Below are 20,212 nucleotides of genomic sequence, written 5' to 3'. Positions count from 1 at the left end.
GTCGTGAGTCTCGTGCTGATTAGCAAAGGAATGATATATGATGTGGGTGGCTTTTTTAGGACGACACACTCTTCCCAAATTTCTGAAAACTTATCCAAGTCAAACTTATTGCGTACAAAAATTCAACGATTGGAGGGGGAAAAAATGTTTATCATGCCATAGAGTCATGCATGCACATTAAAGTGAATCCAAAGTTAGAGCAAGAAGCAATCAATAAATAAATAAAAAAAATAAGTTAAAAAAGTAAGAAGACTACCTTAACACAATCTTATAATTCTAGGATGAAATTAAAATATAATATATAATTTAAGAGTAATGATAGACGCATAACTCTTTTTATAACTTATTCACAATTTTGTTTTAAATTAGAGATATTATTTTATAAAAATGTCTCTCGTCTGATAAAAAAAAATTATGCCATATAGAGTTAATTTTGTGTACTCCTTACATATTTTACTGATTTGATTAGTCAAAATAGTTATTTTATATTAAAAAAAAGTGATGCAACTAATCATATTAATAAAACATGCAAAAAATACATAAAAATGACTGTATATAGAGTTTTGGCATTAAAAAAGTGGACCCATCATTGAAAAAATGTAAAAAAAATTATTATTTTTTAATAAGATCCACATTTTTACAAAGGGTTTACGTGAAATCTGTCTATTAAGAATTTGTACCTAGTATTACTATTTTTATAAAAAGAGTGCAAAATTTACACAACATAAAACTATAGCTAACATTAATTAAGTAGGTTATACTGAAGAGAGAGATCATGGATTGAGTTATAATTTGTTTTCCAAAATAATAAATAAAATAGCGATGCCTTATCCTTAAAAAGAGCAGATATGTTGGGGGAGGGGAGCTTGAGTATCAATGTCATTTGACCAGAACAGAGCAGCCCACGCGGTTTTGGTTTTCGAGGTCGGGAACTCTGTGTGTGTGGTCAAAGTGAGCTGGGTCGCTCGCGCCTCTTTAAGACCAAAGAGCCCAAACTTATAAAAATAGGAGAAGGTCAAATCTACCCGTGCAATATCTCTGTCCATGTTAAATCCAGCAATTTTTAATTATAAAAGAAAAAAAAAATGGGGAGGGTATTTTAGGAATTCGGCACACTGGTCCCACTGGATGTGTGTGACTGCTGATTGATGCCGGTGAAACGGCGTCGTCGAGGTCTTCTGGGTAACGTCTCCTAACCACACAGAAAGTAATGCAGGAAGAGAGGAAAATAAAAAAATTGTTATTTTCCTTTTTTTATTTATTTTATTTTTTGAAAAGATTTTCTTTTTATTTTTGTATTTATTTATTGTCCTTAGATCAGATATGTATCATGCAACCACGTTAGCAGTGTGTCTCTTTCTCTACCACAGGGAAAAATAAACATTAAAGTAAAAAAAAAAAAAGGGTGGGGGGATTTAAAACCCAGATTCTCAGATGAAAGAAATTCATTCTTAAGAGAGAGAAAATTGAAAACTCGTTTTCATGGTGGAAAAGGAAAGAAAGATTTTGATATAAACCTTATCTGATCGTTTGTTTTCTTCAATGCATGAACGGGAATTTGCAGAGATCAGATAGCAGAGGTCTTCCTCGTTCATTTGCTATTACTCCCCATTCGCCTTAAAAAAATTTCGGAATTCTGCTTCTCTGTGTAAAATATTGGGTGAAAGACCAGAAAGATCGGAGATTCAAGCGTTTGATATTCCGATTCGGCAACGGAAATCGCTTTCTGGGTGGTGGGTTTTTCTCAGTTTTTTCCACCTACCCTCCTTTCTCTGAATACTTTCGCGTGCGTCACGGTTTTCTGTTCACGTGGTTCAAATCTAGGTGGTGCGCGCTTTCGTATCTCACTCGGATATTATCTGATTGTGATGAAATTTTATTTTTTCAAGAGGTAAATTCCTATTTCCGATCAGAATTCTGCATATCCCCTTTTCAAATTCTTCTTCTTTCACTAGGAGAATCCCATTAGATTGTATCAACGGAAGCTCAAGACTACCATTTATATGGATTATTGAGTTTGTTTCGGATATTGGGGTCGCTTTGGATTGGGGAATTGCTGGGTAGCGCGTGGGAGCGAAGGAAGAAAGACAAGTTTGGGTTAGGTCACCCAAAGAAGTGTGTTTGAATCTCACTCGTGTTGTGGCCGAGAAGGTTTTGTACCGTTTTCGAGCTTTTTTGGGGTTTGTTTAATGCATTTCCTGTCTCTTTGCGTGCATTGATTTCAGGACCTGGGTTAGTTATTTTTCTTTTGGGCAGACTGAGCTGGTTAGTCTTTGGTTTATGAATCTACGTGGAAGCAGCATCAGGATTTATGCTGGGTTGAGAATATGAGATGGAGAAGCAAGAGCTGCTTAAGGCTGCCATAGATTTCTGACAACTGTTCATCAATTGAATTTTGGTGTTCGACGGTCTTTCTGTACTGGGGCAGAGATACTCTGAGTTGGATTGTTTATTCTCCAGTTTTGGTTAATTTGTAGAATTGCTATATGATTTATTAAGGGTGGCAAATGAGCATATCATAATGAACAAGGCAGTAGGATTGTGGGTCGATGGACGCCCCCGACAAGACATTTTCTGAGTTGGTTGGCATCGTGAAATCGTGGATCCCTTGGCGATCCGAGCCAGCTAATGTGTCGAGGGATTTTTGGATGCCCGATCATAGCTGTAGGGTTTGCTACGAGTGTGATTCTCAGTTCACCGTCTTCAACCGTAGACACCATTGTCGTCATTGCGGTCGAGTTTTCTGCGCCAAGTGCACGTCAAATTCAGTTCCTGTCCCATCTGGTGGTGACCCAACGACTGCCCGGGAAGAGTGGGAGAGGATACGAGTGTGTAATTATTGTTTCAAGCAATGGGTGCAGGGCATACCTACCCCTGATAATGGGATCCAGGTTTCCAACCTGGATCTTAGTACTTCACCATCAGCGACAAGTTTGGTCAGCACTAAATCTAGTGGCACTGCTGACAGTAGTATCATTACACTTGGTTCAATGCCGTACCCAGTTGATCCTTACCAGCGAGTTCAACACAGTTCAGGTCTCAGCCCACGGCAATCATCTTCAATGGAATCAAGCTCGGACAGGCGAGGCGAGATAGCGTCAGGAAGGAGCAATGACATTGTTTCAGATGTGGGGAATCCAAACCAGTATGTGTTTCCAGTGCACAGGTTTGATTGTCTCTCCTGTTATTGAGTTCTTTTGGATTTGCAACTGGACATTTTATGTGCGTGATGCCTGTTTTAAGTTTTAGCACACTCGTCTCTCCTGTTATTATTTCTCTTGGATTCACGCTATGACATTTTATGTGCATGAAGCCATTTTTACACGCCGATTTTACTGATCTTTCTTTTCTTTATTTTTTAATGTATGATAGATGTTGAGTCAAGAATATGTATTAATACTCGACTAAGTTGTGCGTAACATAACAATTACTACATGGTTGTTAATATGTTTTAACATGGAAAACTGAGCCTATATTCTGTCAGTCAGTGAGAAGTGTGTGCAAGTTCTATTTATGTTAGAGGACAAGAGTTGATTACTTAAAATATCATTTCATAAAGCTAATGCACTAGCATTACTGCATGTAAATTGTATTAGTTAGTGTTATATGAGAACATAAGAGTAGATTTTTTCTTATTATAACCAGTTACTCATTGCTTGCTTTTTCTGTGGGGTCAGGAGTGATGATGATGATGATGAGTACAATGTATATCGGTCAGATTCTGATGCAAGGCATTTTCCTCAAGTCAATGATTACTATGATCAAGTTGAGTTTGATGATCTGAGCAATAATGATCGATCACACGAGTTCCATCCCGATGGAGAAAACAACAATACAAAAAGTTTAAACAGCTCTCCCTTGCATCACAGCTTTGACTCACAGGGTTTGGAAGGAATTCCACAGCTAGGAAAAAAAGATGAACATGATACCGGTGATGAGTGTGAAGCACCTTCCTCTATATATGCTGCACAGCATGTCGAAGCAGAACCCATGGATTTTGAGAACAATGGACTTCTCTGGCTCCCCCCTGATCCAGAAGATGAAGAAGATGATAGGGAAGCAGGTTTGTTTGATGAGGATGATGATTATGGGGATGCTGCAGGCGAGTGGGGATATTTACGCACCTCGAGCAGTTTTGGAAGTGGAGAGTCTCGCAATAGGGATAGGTCAAGCGAGGAGCACAAGAAGGCTATGAAGAATGTGGTTGATGGTCATTTTAGGGCATTGGTAGCTCAGCTATTGCAGGTTGAGAACCTTCCCATAGGTGATGAAGATGACAAAGAGAGTTGGTTGGAGATCATAACATCTTTATCCTGGGAGGCTGCTACACTTTTAAAGCCAGATATGAGCAAAGGTGGAGGGATGGATCCAGGTGGATACGTAAAAGTAAAATGCCTAGCATCCGGGCGTCGCTGTGAGAGGTAAAAGACTTAGTAATTTTTTTTTGGTAAGTTGAAAATTGGGTATAAGATCCACCATAGGTGGGAAGCCTTAACCGTATGTGTGGTAACAGGTAAGCCCGAAGGCTGTTCCCGTCCCTGTCAGGGGAGATGCCAACTGTCTCTCCTTTCTACGAACACAAAAGACTTAGTAATTTTATGACTGTAAATAGATCATGCTTCTCTTTTCACATTACTGGACATGAACTCACAAATTCTGATTTCTCATTTAGTAAGTAATCACTGAGATGGTCTATTTTTGTGATGGAACAGTCTTGTTCGAGTGGTATGCATCTGCCCAACCATCATTTTAGGCTATAGGTGTATGAATTAGAATGAATGTACTGCTTAAAGTGTGAATGCTGAGACTTAGTTTCTTATCTAATCATAAATGGTTAAGCAACTAATAAATCGTGAGAGAAGTTAGAGTAAAAGAGGGTTCTAGCAACATAATAAAGTAACAAAATAGAAATCACAAGAGAAGCAATTGTATGTTTTCCATTAAGGCCGCATCAACGAATAATAGAGCAAGAGATATCTCACTAATCGTGGAGGAAACATATTCTATACTATTAACACTAATCATGTCTTGGGTTGTAATGTCTACCAGGCCAGATATTTAGTCCCTACATTATCTTTGGTAGTTTTTTTATTGGTGAACTAGAAACTTTCACATACCATAATTCTCTATAATTTATTCTTTCTAATTAACTTACTTTTGCTGTAGTATGGTGATCAAAGGAGTTGTTTGTAAGAAAAATGTGGCTCACCGGCGAATGACATCAAAAATCGAGAAACCTCGATTATTGATCCTTGAGGGGGCTCTTGAGTACCAGCGGATTTCTAACCTACTGTCCAGTTTTGATACTTTGTTGCAGCAGGTTGTTATTGTCTGTTTACCGTTTTCTGATCGTTTGTTGCTGAGTGGCTCTAGTGAAGGAGATTTGTTTTCCTCTTCTTATGTGTTTTATATCCCTCTCCAGGAAATGGACCATCTAAAGATGGCAGTGGCAAAGATAGATGCCCACCACCCTGATGTCCTTTTGGTGGAGAAATCAGTTTCTAGACATGCACAGGAGTACCTTCTTGCCAAAGACATATCACTTGTTCTCAACATCAAGAGGCCACTTTTGGAACGCATAGCCCGCTGCACAGGTGCTCAAATAGTGCCTTCAATTGATCATCTTTCATCACAGAAGTTGGGCCACTGCGATGCATTTCATGTGGAGAAGTTTCTAGAAGATCATGGTTCTGCTGGACAGGGTGGCAAAAAATCGGTGAAGACACTGATGTATTTTGAAGGGTGCCCAAAGCCACTGGGTTGTACCGTAAGTGCTCAAACTTAATTCGACAGGCCATAGATACAGCTTAATATGGATTATGAAAGAAAAAATTATTTGCATACTTATAAAAAAATTATTTGCATCTACAGAGATGATGGCCCAAATGAATTTTTGTCATGCTGTGTGTGTGTATCATGCTGTTTGGGCAATCTTGTAGTTCTTGTTTAGTACATGCAAAGTGATTTGATAGAACTGCCACAGGGTAATTTGATTCTTTTGGCTCTTTTTCAGATTTTACTTAGAGGTGCTAGTGGGGATGAATTGAAGAAAGTGAAGCATGTGGTTCAGTATGGAATTTTTGCAGCGTATCACTTGGCTTTGGAGACTTCTTTCCTTGCCGATGAAGGAGCCACTCTGCCTGAACTCCCTTTGAATTCTCCAATAACCGTTGCACTTCCAGATAAACCGTCAAGCATTCAGAGATCCATCTCAACAATACCTGGTTTTAGCCTTTCTGTGGATGGCAAGTCACTGGGACCACATCATATTGTTGAACCACAAAGATCCTACAGTGTCTCTTCAGATCTGGCCTCTCAATCCATAGAGTCCACTGCAGATTTGATAAATTCTACAGCTTTTTCCTCTTGCGCTGCTTTGGGAAATATATTTCCGGATTCCTACCTTAACGGACTTTCTCCCTATTATAGCTTTGAGGAAAAAAATAGAATGCATTTTAAAGAACCCCTGGTAGCGGAAACTTCTGCAGCCAGCAACACCCCTATTGTCTTGCAGAATCATCGCAGTGCTAATGGTTTTGGGACTTTAGAGACTTTGGGACAGAATGCCATAACTATCACCAGTTCAGAGACATCATCCCTGCAAGAAGATAGTAAAGACCATTTACAAGAGCGAGGACCTTTGAAAGAAGATCCTGTGCCTTTAAAAGAAGATCCTGTGCCTTTAAAAGAAGAGTTTCCTCCATCACCTTCAGATCACCAAAGCATTTTGGTGTCCTTATCATCCCGGTGCATTTGGAAGGGGACTGTTTGTGAAAGGTCCCATCTCTTTCGAATCAAATACTATGGCAGCTTTGACAAACCTCTTGGTAGGTTTCTTCGAGACCATTTATTTGATCAGGTGAGTACTCTCTTCTGGCCAGTGCATATATATACATACATACATACTCATATGTCCTTGTACAAAACCTTGCAATACATTTTTAAAAAAAACTGACGTAGCTTAAATGTTTGTCAGAGTTACCAATGTCGTTCTTGTGGTATGCCATCAGAAGCCCATGTTCACTGCTATACTCATAGGCAGGGCACGCTCACCATATCTGTTAAGAAGCTATCAGAAATTCTCTTACCAGGTGAAAAGGAAGGAAAGATCTGGATGTGGCACCGATGCCTGCGGTGTCCAAGAGCCAGTGGATTTCCACCTGCAACTCGGAGAGTAGTGATGTCTGATGCTGCCTGGGGTTTATCTTTTGGGAAATTTTTGGAGCTCAGTTTCTCAAACCATGCAGCTGCAAGCAGGGTAGCAAGTTGTGGCCATTCTTTACATAGAGATTGTCTTCGTTTCTATGGGTAATTTTTTCATTTCAGTTATATTTATTTGTTTATATATATGGTCACAACATGGTGGACGGCTGACTCTTATGTGGAAGAGTACAGTAGATGGCTGGGTATTTGATCAATACAGTTATTGCACACCACATTTCCAGAACAAAGATCCAATTGGTTGGATTGGAATTGACCCTCGTAACTAATTTTAACAAGTTGAATGATTCAGCCTCTTTTATCCCTCTTTCTGGGTGGCCATATTTATTTGGTGAATCTTCAGAAAAGTGAAAGTTTGATTTCAGTATTGTGCCCATTCAAGGAGGTAGATGCCAACCTAATTAATAGATGGGTGGAAAGAAATAAACTATAATGGTTAGATCATGTATGCTGTTCAATCTCTCTCTCTACCCTCACTTTTTACACGTGCAGATTCGGCAAAATGGTTGCTTGCTTTCGATATGCATCGATTGATGTTCATTCTGTCTACCTTCCACCATCCAAACTGGACTTCAACTATGAAAATCAGGACTGGATACAAAAGGAAACCAAAGAGGTGCAATGATTGCTAAGTTGGGATATTTGAAGATTACATGTCGATTATATAACTGCATGTGATGATATAGTTCTGTTTTATGACAGGTGGTTGATCGAGCTGAGCTTTTATTTTCTGAAGTACTAAATGCTCTTTGCCAAATAGCAGAGAAAAGATCTTCTGATGGGCCTCTTATAAGTGGCACGAAAGCCCCCGAAATAAGGCGGCGAATTGCAGAACTGGAAGGAATGTTACAAAAGGAGAAGGCAGAATTTGAGGTGAGGTTCTTTGTTAATTTCAAATTTTTCATACACTAGTTCCATGTGTTGGAAGCTGTACTACAATGCAGATATGTAGACAATCTCTGCGGTTGAATATGGACTCTTCTATATGTCCACTTAAATATGGACACTATTGAAATTGTTAATTCAAAGTATTTTCTCTTGACTTTCAGCATCGATCATAATTAAAATGAAGAAAAATCATTGACATATGATTTGTACGTTTGGAATAAACATTTATACTTTTGACCATTTTCTGTAACATGAGATATGCAAACATCTTTTGATTGCAAGAAGTGCCTTTTTTCCGTGTGATTTGGTTCCTTTTTGAGTTCACATGAATCTAATCCTGGTCATGAAGGGAAATTTGAAAAAGTTAGAAAATACACTGGAAATTTCTATAATAAAAAATGTCAAATCTGGACTATGTCTATCAGGAGAAATGTTTGTTTGCTGCCTTTTAATTACTTGATTTTAACTTTTATGTTGATATGATCTTAGGAATCACTCCAAAAGACTTTGAACAGGGAAATAAAAAAGGGACAACCTGTTATTGACATTTTTGAGATCAATCGACTGCGGAGGCAGTTACTTTTTCAATCTTATATGTGGGACCATCGCCTGATTTATGCAGCCAGTTTGGGTCCGAACAGCCTTCAGGATGGGTTGGGAAGCTCAAGTTCAGAAGAATTGGAGAAACTCCTTGGTAATAATGATAAGCCCATGGAAATGAATGTGACCAACAAGCCTGAGAAAGGCTTTCATAGTTGTGTCTCTCTTTCTTTGGACTCGAATCTTGATAAAAGCCCTGAGCAGAGGGGAGGATATGGTAGTGACACTAACCAGTCTGATGCAGTTCTTCAAGAAAAATACATGGATCAGGATCAATCAGGCCCTTTGAAATCAAACGTAAATGTTCGTAGGGCCCTCTCTGAGGGGGAGTTCCCTATCATGGCAAATCTGTCAGATACCCTTGATGCTGCATGGACGGGTGAAAATCACACCGGAATTGCAATACCCATGGATAATACCAATGCACTTCCTGATATGTCTATGGCAGAAACTTTAAGCACACCTGAACTGTTGGAGGGATTTGAGTTGGAGAACCGAGCAGAAGAGCAAAATGACACCAAGGTTTCCCTTCTTTCATCAGCAGTGACCACCAAGAACCCTGATGGCATAGAAGACTCTGTAAGCTGGTTACGAATGCCTTTCTTGAACTTCTACAGATCATTCAACAAAAACTTTTTAGCTAGTGCTCAAAAGTTGGATGCACTGAGCGAGTATAATCCAGTCTACATTTCGTCCTTTAGGAAGTTGGAACTTCAGGGTGGCGCTAGGCTGATTCTTCCTGTAGGTGTTAATGATACTGTCATTCCTGTGTATGATGATGAACCAACAAGTATTATATCTTATGCTCTAGCATCACCAGAATGTCAATTGCAATTGACTGATGAGGGTGAAAGACCTGGAGTGGATTTTTTGGCTTCCTTGCCACTTTCTGATTCAGTGAATTCCCAATCATTTCATTCTGCTGATGACATGGGCTCTGAATATCATAGAAGTCTTGGGTCCTCAGATGATATCTTTTTATCTCTGTCTGGATCTCGTACCTCCCTGGTTCTAGACCCACTCTCATATACAAAGGCATTGCATGCCAGAGTTTCTTTTGGAGATGATAGCCCACTTGGTAAGGTGAAATATTCTGTGACTTGTTACTTTGCAAAGCGATTTGAAGCCTTGAGGAAGATCTGTTGTCCTTCTGAGCTTGATTTCATAAGGTCTCTCAGTCGTTGTAAAAAGTGGGGTGCCAAGGGTGGCAAAAGCAATGTATTCTTTGCAAAAACATTGGATGAAAGATTTATCATTAAACAAGTCACAAAAACGGAGTTGGAATCATTCATAAAATTTGCTCCTGCGTACTTCAAGTACCTATCTGAATCAATTGACACAGGAAGTCCAACATGCCTGGCAAAGATTCTAGGGATCTATCAGGTACTTATTTGTGTGCTGCAAATGCTTGTCGTACTAAATCATCATACTCATTTTTAACCTGGCAATTTGTCAAGTCTAGTAATGAATTAAATGCTAGTAATCTTATCTACGATTATCATTTTAACTAGGCGTTAGCTTGTTTTATATAGATGCACAAGTCTACTAGACGGGTAAGGGTAATGCCATGGCAACCGAAACAATGGAAATTTGTTGGGGGCCTGTTTGAGTTTGGTTATAAATTTGAATGACATCATTCCTGTTTTGTTGGTCATGTAATGTATATAGATGGAAGGATGATTTAGGAGGAAGGCTATCATTCTTCAGTTCCCCGCTCATAGTAATGGGTTTGAGCTTTGCACATCAGATGCTCATCCTATATCTATTATACATAGGTCATTTGAATTCTATCTGACAAGAAAATAGAATTGAGCTAATATTTTAAATATCATTTTCTTTTGTATCTAAATGCATTAAGGACAAAAGTAAAATATGCACATATGCATGGTCAGTTGTATATATGTTGATAACTCTTTTTTCAAAGTCTATTATTGAGAATAAATACTTTAGAAAGGGTCCTAGATAGGTTGAGTTGGAGCCTAGCATTTGGGTGTACACTTCTTTTTCTTTTTTTCTTCGTGGGACAACTCTTACATTCTTTATTTTTTCCGGAGTGGACAACTGTTACATTCACTCTTTATTGGTGAGTGCTCTCGATATTTTTTCTGCAAATCCTAGTGATTTACACTTAAAAAGCTTGAAATAAGTAGCTGATGCTTAGAGCTACCTATAAACTGCCATTTTCTCATTTCTCCTTTTCCTTACCAAATATCATATCGATCAATTAATTTCAGTAGGCTTCTATACTTGTTGCTTAAGGTTTTGAATGAAAGAGCTTCATTATTTCTGTAAAGGACCTTTGCATTTGGCACCTCCCATTATGTTGCTAACTTAGACACATTAGATCCTCCGGGGCTTACCCCTTTTTTTTTTTCTTTTTTGCTTTATGTATGAAGGTAACATCTAAGCATCTTAAAGGAGGGAAAGAATCAAAGATGGATGTTCTGGTTATGGAGAATCTTCTGTTTGGTAGGAACTTGACACGGCTTTATGATCTTAAAGGATCTTCTCGATCGCGGTATAATCCTGATTGTAGTGGTAGCAACAAAGTTCTGCTGGATCAGAACTTGATCGAAGCAATGCCAACTTCTCCTATTTTTGTGGGAAACAAAGCAAAGCGATTGTTGGAGAGAGCTGTTTGGAACGATACCTCATTCCTTGCAGTAAGTTTCTAAACTCCATATACGTTGGATAATTTTTTTTTTTTTTTTTTTACTCTTAGAAATATGATGCATTTACAAAATTTTAAGCTTGTTTAAATTCCTTATTGGCCAAAAAAAAAAAAAATTTTGAAGAGTACCCTACTGGTTCTCCCAGCCTACCATTAGATTATATCCTTATCCTTTTTATATGTGTTGTTGCAGTCAATCGATGTAATGGATTATTCTTTACTGGTTGGGGTGGATGAAGAGAAGCATGAGTTAGTTCTTGGGATCATTGATTTCATGAGGCAGTATACATGGGACAAGCATCTTGAAACATGGGTTAAAGCTTCAGGCATCCTTGGCGGGCCAAAGAACGCATCTCCAACTGTAATTTCCCCCAAGCAATACAAGAAAAGGTTCAGGAAAGCGATGACTACGTATTTTTTGATGGTCCCAGATCAATGGTCCCCGCCATCTATTATCCCAAGTAAATCCCAGTCTGAATTATGTGAAGACAACAACACACAAGCTGGGACATTGGTTGAATGATGCTTACTGCGAGTCTTTCTGCTTGTACACTTAAGCATGTGATTTGGAATTACTCCTCTCACATGCTCTTTTTTCCCTCTTTCATAAGTTTTTCCTTTTCATAGCTCATTTATTTTTTTTTTTAACGAGAAATTCATAAATATTTTTTAGAAGATGTAGAAGTAGGCCGTTTGAACCGGTGGGGGGGAGATTTCTGTCAGGGGTATAATATTGGATGACCTCTCCATGAAATCTTTGTACAAAAAACCTATTCATGTATTTAGCAATTACAACGTGTATACATATCATCTCATTCTCAGAATTTTGATGTAATTCACAGTCCCTCTCTCTCTCTCTCTCTCTCTTTCACGTGCTGGCTAGAATTCTCCCTGTGATGTAAATCCATCCAGAAATATTTCACCAAGAGACCCACTTATCATGTCTTCTGCTTTTTTGAAATAGAGAGTTACTTTTTTTGATTTGGGGTGGGGGGTTTCGAACTCTAGACTTCCATTTTTGGAAGCTTGGAGTTATGCCAATCAGGCCATAAGCTTTTGACGAGATAGAGAGTTACTTTGATTTCACATTGTGAGCTCATTTTGCTCATAAATTGTTTCTGGTGCACTTACACCAACATCATTTTTAAGATTTCGAGCATTGGCCTCGGATTAAATAATTTATATCGTGTTGGAGATTTCTATGAATCCGTGTGTTAGTATCGAAAGCTAGAGCATCTTTGATATTGTAGGCTAGAGCTATGGTTGGCCTATCCTCTCTGTTTTGTGCTCTGTGAAAACTTCATTGCTGAACATATTTCTCAAATATTTAGAACTACGGTATCTCAAACGTGAGTCGTGACTGACACTGTTCGTCCGGGTGATATTGTTTCTCTTTTAAAATTAGCGAAGAAAGAGAGAATCGGGGAGATGAGGCATTTTCTTGTACATTCACGGGTGAAGAATGTGCTTAAAAAATAAAACAAGTGCATTTATGCCTCCTATTCACATTCTTTGATCGATGTATATGCCTGCCTTACACATTCTATGATCGATGTAAGTGCAGGGAGTTGAGGAGACATCTATACAACTGACAAAAGTTTGCCATTGATTAGCAGAATGAGTTGAAGCCATTGCAATTGAAGTCCTTCTGCACAGCAACACTTTCCTCAGCGTGGCTCAATCCACTGCCTTTAACAGTCTGAAGCCTACTTTGTTGAAGAAGAAGGTCAAAGATCTCAACATCTCTGACCCGACAAAAAGCAAATAATTAGACAGGTTTCCAAACAATTTGAATTTGGTACTTGTTTTAGGACTATTTACCTTGGATGATAAGCTGTTGTTGGAGTCTGTTTCTGAAAGCGAGGGCCCTCGTCATATCCTTCGCAAATGATTTCCCCACTGTCATCCCTATAGCAGACTATACCATTAGACCGATCCTCAAAAACCTGCAACAAACCATTCAGTCTCAGACATTAATAAAAAGGTTAAGCAATATTTACTTTTTGTATTTTTTTTCCTTGCAATAATTGGGAAAAAAAGGATATATATGAGACTGGAGTTGATCCAACCAGGTCTTGTTCTGTTGAAAAAGTTTGTTGGTATGATTGTTTTCTTAATTACAAGAATCAAGACAGAGAGGGATTGTATGCTTTAAGATAATAAAAATAGTGAAGGGATAATTAACCTTGTTTCTGATGGAACATCTGATCTGGAATCTCGGTGCTTTCCTGGGTGGAACTTGGCTGTCTTTAAGCGTTAGGGATTTGCTGATAGGCTTTGAGACTAGACCAGATTTCAGAACTGGGATGTGAGAGGAATAAGAACATGAAATAGCCATTGATCTTGTGCTACAAGAAGAAAGAGGAAGAGGAAGAAGAAGAAGAAGAAAGTAGAAGTTTTTGTTCTTCCTCAGACTCTAGTTATATTGGCAATAGAATAATGGTTTGGTCATGTCATCATGAGTGTCTAAAGTTCTATAAGTTGAAGCAGATATCAAATTCCATTATTGATAGGTTGTCTTATCATGGTGCGTTCTTTGGTTAAATATATGTATATGGGGCCCATTTTGCTTATCTTCTATCAGTGTTGCCGGTGAATCCCAAGTTCTGTTGCTTGCTTATATTGCCTTTTTCTTCCCAATATATTCTCAGTGGATCTATTCAGAGTTTCACAAGCTATACAAGAACGAACTTGCTTGTTTTCTATGTTGGTGTTTGAATCCAGACCTATTTTCTCTAATGAAAATATCTGAGATATTGTTGATACCCATACCTAGTCGGGTTTGTCTATTTAGATTTGTATTTAGCATTACTCCCAAGTCAAAGTTTTTACCACAAAAGCAAAAACTTTTAAGAAAATAAGAAAGTAGTCTTCTTCATCTGAGATAGGAATCATATGCCATTGAATGTATTTTACTTTGTATGTAGGAATATTATTATCACATCGTTCATTTCACATGTTCATTGTGCTGCAGTGATGGCAATTTTAACACCTTTCCCTTTCATTAGAGCATTCTCATTAGATTAGTTAAAATTAAATTTACGAAATATTTAATTATTAGAGACCAAAATATGCACACAATGGATTAGTTAAAGGTACAGTGACTTTTAAAATTTTTTTCAAATTTAAAATTATTTTATTAATTTTATTAATTAATAAAATTATTTCTCTCTCCCTTTCTTTCTATTACATATTTTATCATAATTGGTATATTAATTTGAGGTAGTGATATATTAATTTAATAAGAATATAATTATTAATTAATATATAATAGGTAGAATAGTAAAATATGATAAAATTAAAAAAATTATTAATTATTCAATAAATGTATAATCTAATGTGAAGATTTGATATAAATAACTGAAACTAAATTCATCTTATATTATCTTATTGTTATATAATAAAAAATAACTATTTCAATATAAAAATTTATGTGAATAGAATAGTTAAAAATTAAATTTATCTTAAATTCATCAAAAATATCCTTCAATTTTGACTAATCCAATAATAGGAGTGCTACCCGCCCCCACCCCGCCCCCGCATGGGCGGGGGGCCATACTACTAATCCGCCCCCCGCCCCTAGAGTGCGGGGGCGGAGGACCCCGTCTCGGATGATGGGGTGCGGGTGGAGGGGATCCTCTATCCGCACCCCGCACTGCTATTGGGCCAAAGGCCCAAAAGCGGTTTCTGGGCCTTTTTGGCCTATAAATCGCTGTAATGGGCCTAAAATGGCCCAGAAACTGTTTCTGGGCCATTTTAGGCCCATAAAAATATAATTTTGTGTTTTTTAAAAAAAAAAAAAAAATTTCATGAATGAAAATAATATATACATACACAATTTTATATAATTAAGACTAATGAAGTACTAATATAGAGTATAGACTACAAGTCTACTACCTAATAAACTAATAAATAATAATAATAACTAAACTATTACAAAAATAAAATGGAAAGTCTAAACAATTACAAAATTACAAATAAAAAAGTGTCCAAAGGACATTGTATTAACATTACAAAATTACAAATAAAATACATAATACATACATCTGATAGACTGATTCAAAATTCAAAAATCTAAGAAATTAAAAATCTAAAAAAAGATGCGAGCGGTTTGGGTCTTTGACTGTGACATTTGGGGCGGCCGGATGGGTAGTCTTTGACTCTTTTGAGGCTTGAGCACATGTTCATATAGTAGTGGAGATAGACATCGTCTGAGTCGTCTCATGTGTTACCACAACAATCAATACTAAAATTAATACTGATGAAATTGAAATGAATATAAATAAATTAAAATAATAAAATAAAAACAATAATTACCAGATGGTCCAGATCCAGACTGATCACCACCCTCTTCGTCGGTCTCTTTAAAATCTAACACATCTGGAACATAAATATATTTTCCCATCGTTCAACTCTGTGTGCATATCAATGCCTCCACAGTTGTAGGAGACAATGAACTACGGAAAGGATCTAATATGCACCCTCCGGTACTAAAGGCAGACTCCGAGGCAACGGTGCTAATAGGGATGACCAATATACAACGGGCAGTTTCAGAAAGGATGGAATATTTTTTTGATACTACCTTCCACCATCCTAAAATGTCAAAATCACCATCTTCTTGAATAAGATCCGTTGACAAATAATTGTCTAACTCTGAAACCACCTCTGTGGATTGATGGACTAGTGTGGGATTATCTGTGAGGGTTTTCGTCCATGCTAATCTACGCTTCTTTGTTGCCCCGGTGTCTGGAGGAGGTGTTGGGATATGTGTAGGTGTAGTAGATGCAGTACCACCCTTAATTGCATTAAACTCATCATAAAATCTATAAAGGGTATCGCGGGTCATCTCACCAATAAGATCAGTCCATGCCTAATCATACGCAAGTCCCAAACCATATAACATGCCTGAAATTTTTAGACGGGGATCAAGAATAGTAGCCACATATAACAAAATATTGAGTCTAGTCAAATCTTCCCAATACTTGTCAAATTTGATCCACATGGTCAATGTCATCCCTCTTATCCTTAGATTGGAACCACTACACATATCGTCTAATTCTTCTTTCACCCTACATATTTGTTGACAAAATTCATAGTATGTAGGATGCAAAGAAGCAGATAACTTCAACGTGACATCATAAAACAGCCCGAGAAAATCAACAAATGTAGCAACTACCTCCCAATCATCATCATTAGGCAATCCTAAACCCTCGTGCTCATCAAAGTATTTGACATATTGAATGTCTTCATCACCCAATAATTGAAAGGCTTTTTTATATTATTGGGCCGCCTCCAACATCAAGAAGGTTGAGTTCCATCTGATAGGAACATCAGTACAAAGACCCATCTTTGATGTTATGCCACATTCTTCGCAGCAATATTGAATTTCTCCAATCTAGAAGGAGAATACCTCACAAATTTCACAGCCAATCTAACTCGTGCAACCGAGTTATCAACATCTTTTAACCCCCAGTCACAATTAGATTCAAGATATGTGCAGAACATCTAACATGCAAATATTCACCACCCAAGAATGTCTTATTTGCCTCTTTAAGATAAGTCTTCAGACATCCCAAGGCGACATCATTAGACAAGGCATTGTCAACCGAAACTGTCAAACCCATGTCAACCCCCACTCCTTTATTGAGGCCTCTAAGGCCTTCCCAATTGTCTCACCCTTGTGATCAGTTATTTGACAAAACTTGATAATCTTTTTATGAAAAATCCAGTCAGAATCAATGAAATAAACAGTCAAAGACATATAATTAAAATTTTGGATAAAAGTCCAAATATCGGTAGTGAGGCAAACTACCAAACCCGCCAATTGGCCCCTCAAAACATATTTATCTTTCTAGTACATCTTTTTCATATCCTTTGCCACAATGTGGCGAGAATGAATCATAAATCTAGGTTCCAATTATTGGACAAATTCTTGGAACCCTCTCCCATCCACAAATTGAAAAGGTAACTCGTCTATGACAACCATATGAGCTAACTTCCTTCTACACTCATTAACATTATATTTTGTGAACCCCTTCAATGTTGAACCCCCACTACTCCCATCCGTCATTTTTTCAGTCCAATTTCTAGTCTTGATTGACCATTCTCCACTAAGGATCTTAATATTGAACTCTTTTTGCATTGTTCCTCTAAATGGACCTTTAACTGGGATGTATCATGTTTCCTATGATAACATCCATATATTTTTCCACAATAATTACATTTAGCTTGTAGGTTATTGGGGTCACTACCCTCTAGTTCGGTAAAATGAGACCAAACTACGGAAACATATTTCTTACTTTGTGTTGGCTTAGGGGCAGGGCAATGTGTATTCCCACTCCCAGGGGTTGGAGTAGGGTTAGGTTCTGGGGCAGTGGTACTGGTAGGGGTGGGAAAGCTATCAATGAAATCTCTTTGAGAAGACATTCCTGATTCCACAACACAATAAAAAATAAAAAAATCAATCAACATACGACATAATTCAAAACATGTACTTATCAATCACATTATTATTTCCATTAACATTGGACCTTTAAATAGTAAAATAATTATATAAAACATAACTTGAGGGGGTTCAATCCGAAACCCTCAAATTTTAGGGTGTTTCAAGGGGTTTCAATTCAAAACCCCTAGGGCCCTAACTCAATTTGGGGGTTAAGGATTGAACCCCTAAATCAATTTAGGGGTTCAATCCAAAACCCTAAAATTGATGGGGTTTCAATTGAAATCCCTAACTCAATTTAGGGTTTCGGATTGAACCCCTAAATTTCAAGAATGGGCTTCGGATTGAACTCCTAAATTGATTTAAAGTTCCAATCAACAAACAAACAAGTACAAACAAACACACGAATCAAACACATGCACAAAATTCTCCACAGCACACAAATTCACAATTTTCCCATCCTCCATCTCCGATTCAACCCAACCTTCCTCCAATCTCCAATCCAAAACAAAAAAAAAAAGAATGAGTTTCGGATTTCTTACCTTTGAGTGGCGGCGAAATCCCAGTGAGAGACGGAGACGGAGAAGTGGCGGCGGTGGTGCTACTTGTGCAGTCGTGGACTCGTGCGAGACGGAGATTCGAATGAGAGAGAGAGGCTGGCACTGCGAGTGCGAGACTGACTCAGAGAGAGTGAGTGTGAGAGATCGCGCGAGAGACTCAAAGAGAGTGAGAGATGAGAGTTCGAAAAATGAGGGAAACAGACGCGGGGAGGGGGGAGGGGGGAACCTTAACTAAAAGTGAAACGGCGCCGTTTCACTTTTAGTTGAGGCGCTTACCAGTCCTAAGTGAAACGGCGTCGTTTTGTCCATGACAAAACGGCGCCGTTTCACTCTACTTATTTGTTTTATATATATATATATAATTTTAATTATATATATATATATATATATATATATCTTAAGCGGAGCAGGGCTTCGCCCCATCCGCCCCCTGCCTCCGCATCTTCCTTAGGGTGCGAGCGGGGCCCCCCGCATCCCGCTTAAGCGGGCCGGAGCCCCCGCCCTACATGGGTGGGGGGCGGGGTGAATAGGGTAGGTCAGCGGAGTGCGGGGTCCCGCTGCCCACCCCTATCCAATAGAGTCCTCTTAAAAAAAAATAAACAAACTCCAATAGAGTCCTCTTAAAAATAAAATAGAACATTTTTTTTATTTGGCTAATCCAATAAAAATAATTGGCTACGTTTGGGTGGTGAAGTCTTCTCAACACTTTCTAAGTATTCTCGTACTTATGAAAATATTTCACATGCCAAACACAATAAACTATCCAAATACCAAAATCTATCTAAAAATCACAATAATATTTATCACTATTTTATATAAATAAAAAATAAAATCACTATAATATTTATCACTATTAAATATAAATAAAAAATAAAATTATTATAATATTTATCACTATTAAATATAAATAAAATCATTATTAAAAAGATTAATTATTGATGAGATCTATATTTTTTTCAATTATCTATTTAAAAGTCAATAATTCAATATATTTTATACATCTAAATAACTCAAAATATTTAACGAAATCTATAAATCTACTTCAATATCTAATTATAACTATTCTTAAATATTATTTATAGATATTTTGTAAGTATTTTCACCGTAGCCTAAAATTGCTTCTAAATTCTCACTTGCACATTATTCGTCAAGTCCTTTTTTTAATTTTCTATCAATCAACTCAACTCTATTTTTCCATCCATCCATCCATCCATCCATCAATCAATCAATCAATCATCTCAATCGATCTTGTCTATTCTTTTATTTAACAGAACGCGTCTAATGCTACTCGATAGTAAACAAACAGAAGTGTTCTATCACACCCGGCCCCTCCTTTCTTTGATAACAATATAATTAAGTGGGAAATCAAATAACTTATATATATTATTATTTGATGTAGTGCATGAATATTTTATTGTAGATCTTGCGTAGGTGGGACAGGATATCGTCATGTCGTTGATAAAAAATAATGTTCATACAGCTATATGTGAATGATCATATCGTCATCTTTCCTGTATGATCATATACCTAAAAGATAAGAAAGAAAATGAGCAACTATGCGAGCCATCATTCAGCTTCTTGGGCTGTTGGACTCCATGTTCCTGGGCCTTTCACATTGGACGCCCTCGCTAGTTCAAACAGACAAGAAGACTCCTAATATATGGGTATATATTTATAGAGAGAGAGAGAGAGAGCATAATCTCGAGTCATTTTCACTGTTATTTTCCTTCTTTCCCTGAAACAGGATAAAAGAAAATGCAACAAAAGACATTTTGTAATATCGTTTTTAAAAAACATTCAAGGTTTTTAACTTTACTATCAAGCATTATA

The 20,212-nt window shown here is 37.5% G+C and overlaps 2 protein-coding genes and 1 non-coding gene across 4 annotated transcripts; 1 reads left to right on the top strand and 2 right to left on the bottom strand.

Annotated features, from left to right (window-relative positions):
- Window positions 1-1,438: 1,438 nt before the first annotated feature.
- LOC109004985 (1-phosphatidylinositol-3-phosphate 5-kinase FAB1B-like) lies at window positions 1,439-12,215 on the top strand. Of its 2 annotated transcripts, none has more exons than XM_018983721.2 (11): window positions 1,439-3,145; window positions 3,678-4,421; window positions 5,167-5,320; window positions 5,423-5,767; window positions 6,014-6,859; window positions 6,977-7,308; window positions 7,714-7,837; window positions 7,924-8,094; window positions 8,599-10,092; window positions 11,106-11,372; window positions 11,574-12,215. In XM_018983721.2, the coding sequence occupies exons 1-11, from the start codon at window positions 2,550-2,552 to the stop codon at window positions 11,901-11,903; spliced, it is 5,403 nt and encodes a 1,800-aa protein (XP_018839266.2). In that variant the 5' UTR covers window positions 1,439-2,549; the 3' UTR covers window positions 11,904-12,215. The 2 variants fall into 2 exon arrangements, with proteins under 2 accessions (XP_018839266.2, XP_018839264.2); XM_018983719.2 differs by having other exon boundaries at window positions 1,439-3,166.
- On the bottom strand, window positions 4,455-4,580 carry LOC118344076. Its single transcript, XR_004797843.1, has one exon. It is a non-coding gene; the product is annotated as a U6atac minor spliceosomal RNA (small nuclear RNA).
- Window positions 12,216-12,803: 588 nt separating the features above from the next.
- Window positions 12,804-13,866, bottom strand: LOC109004940. The gene is made up of 3 exons (XM_018983641.2): window positions 13,566-13,866; window positions 13,202-13,326; window positions 12,804-13,125 (listed from the first exon to the last, which is right to left on the bottom strand). Exons 1-3 carry the CDS (start codon window positions 13,716-13,718, stop codon window positions 12,990-12,992), a joined length of 414 nt encoding a protein of 137 aa, XP_018839186.1. The 5' UTR covers window positions 13,719-13,866; the 3' UTR covers window positions 12,804-12,989.
- Window positions 13,867-20,212: the final 6,346 nt, after the last annotated feature.

The sequence above is a fragment of the Juglans regia genome, chromosome 12, assembly GCF_001411555.2.
Source record: "Juglans regia cultivar Chandler chromosome 12, Walnut 2.0, whole genome shotgun sequence".
NCBI classification, from domain to species: Eukaryota; Viridiplantae; Streptophyta; class Magnoliopsida; order Fagales; family Juglandaceae; genus Juglans; species Juglans regia.
This window is presented reverse-complemented; position numbering and strand designations above follow the sequence as displayed.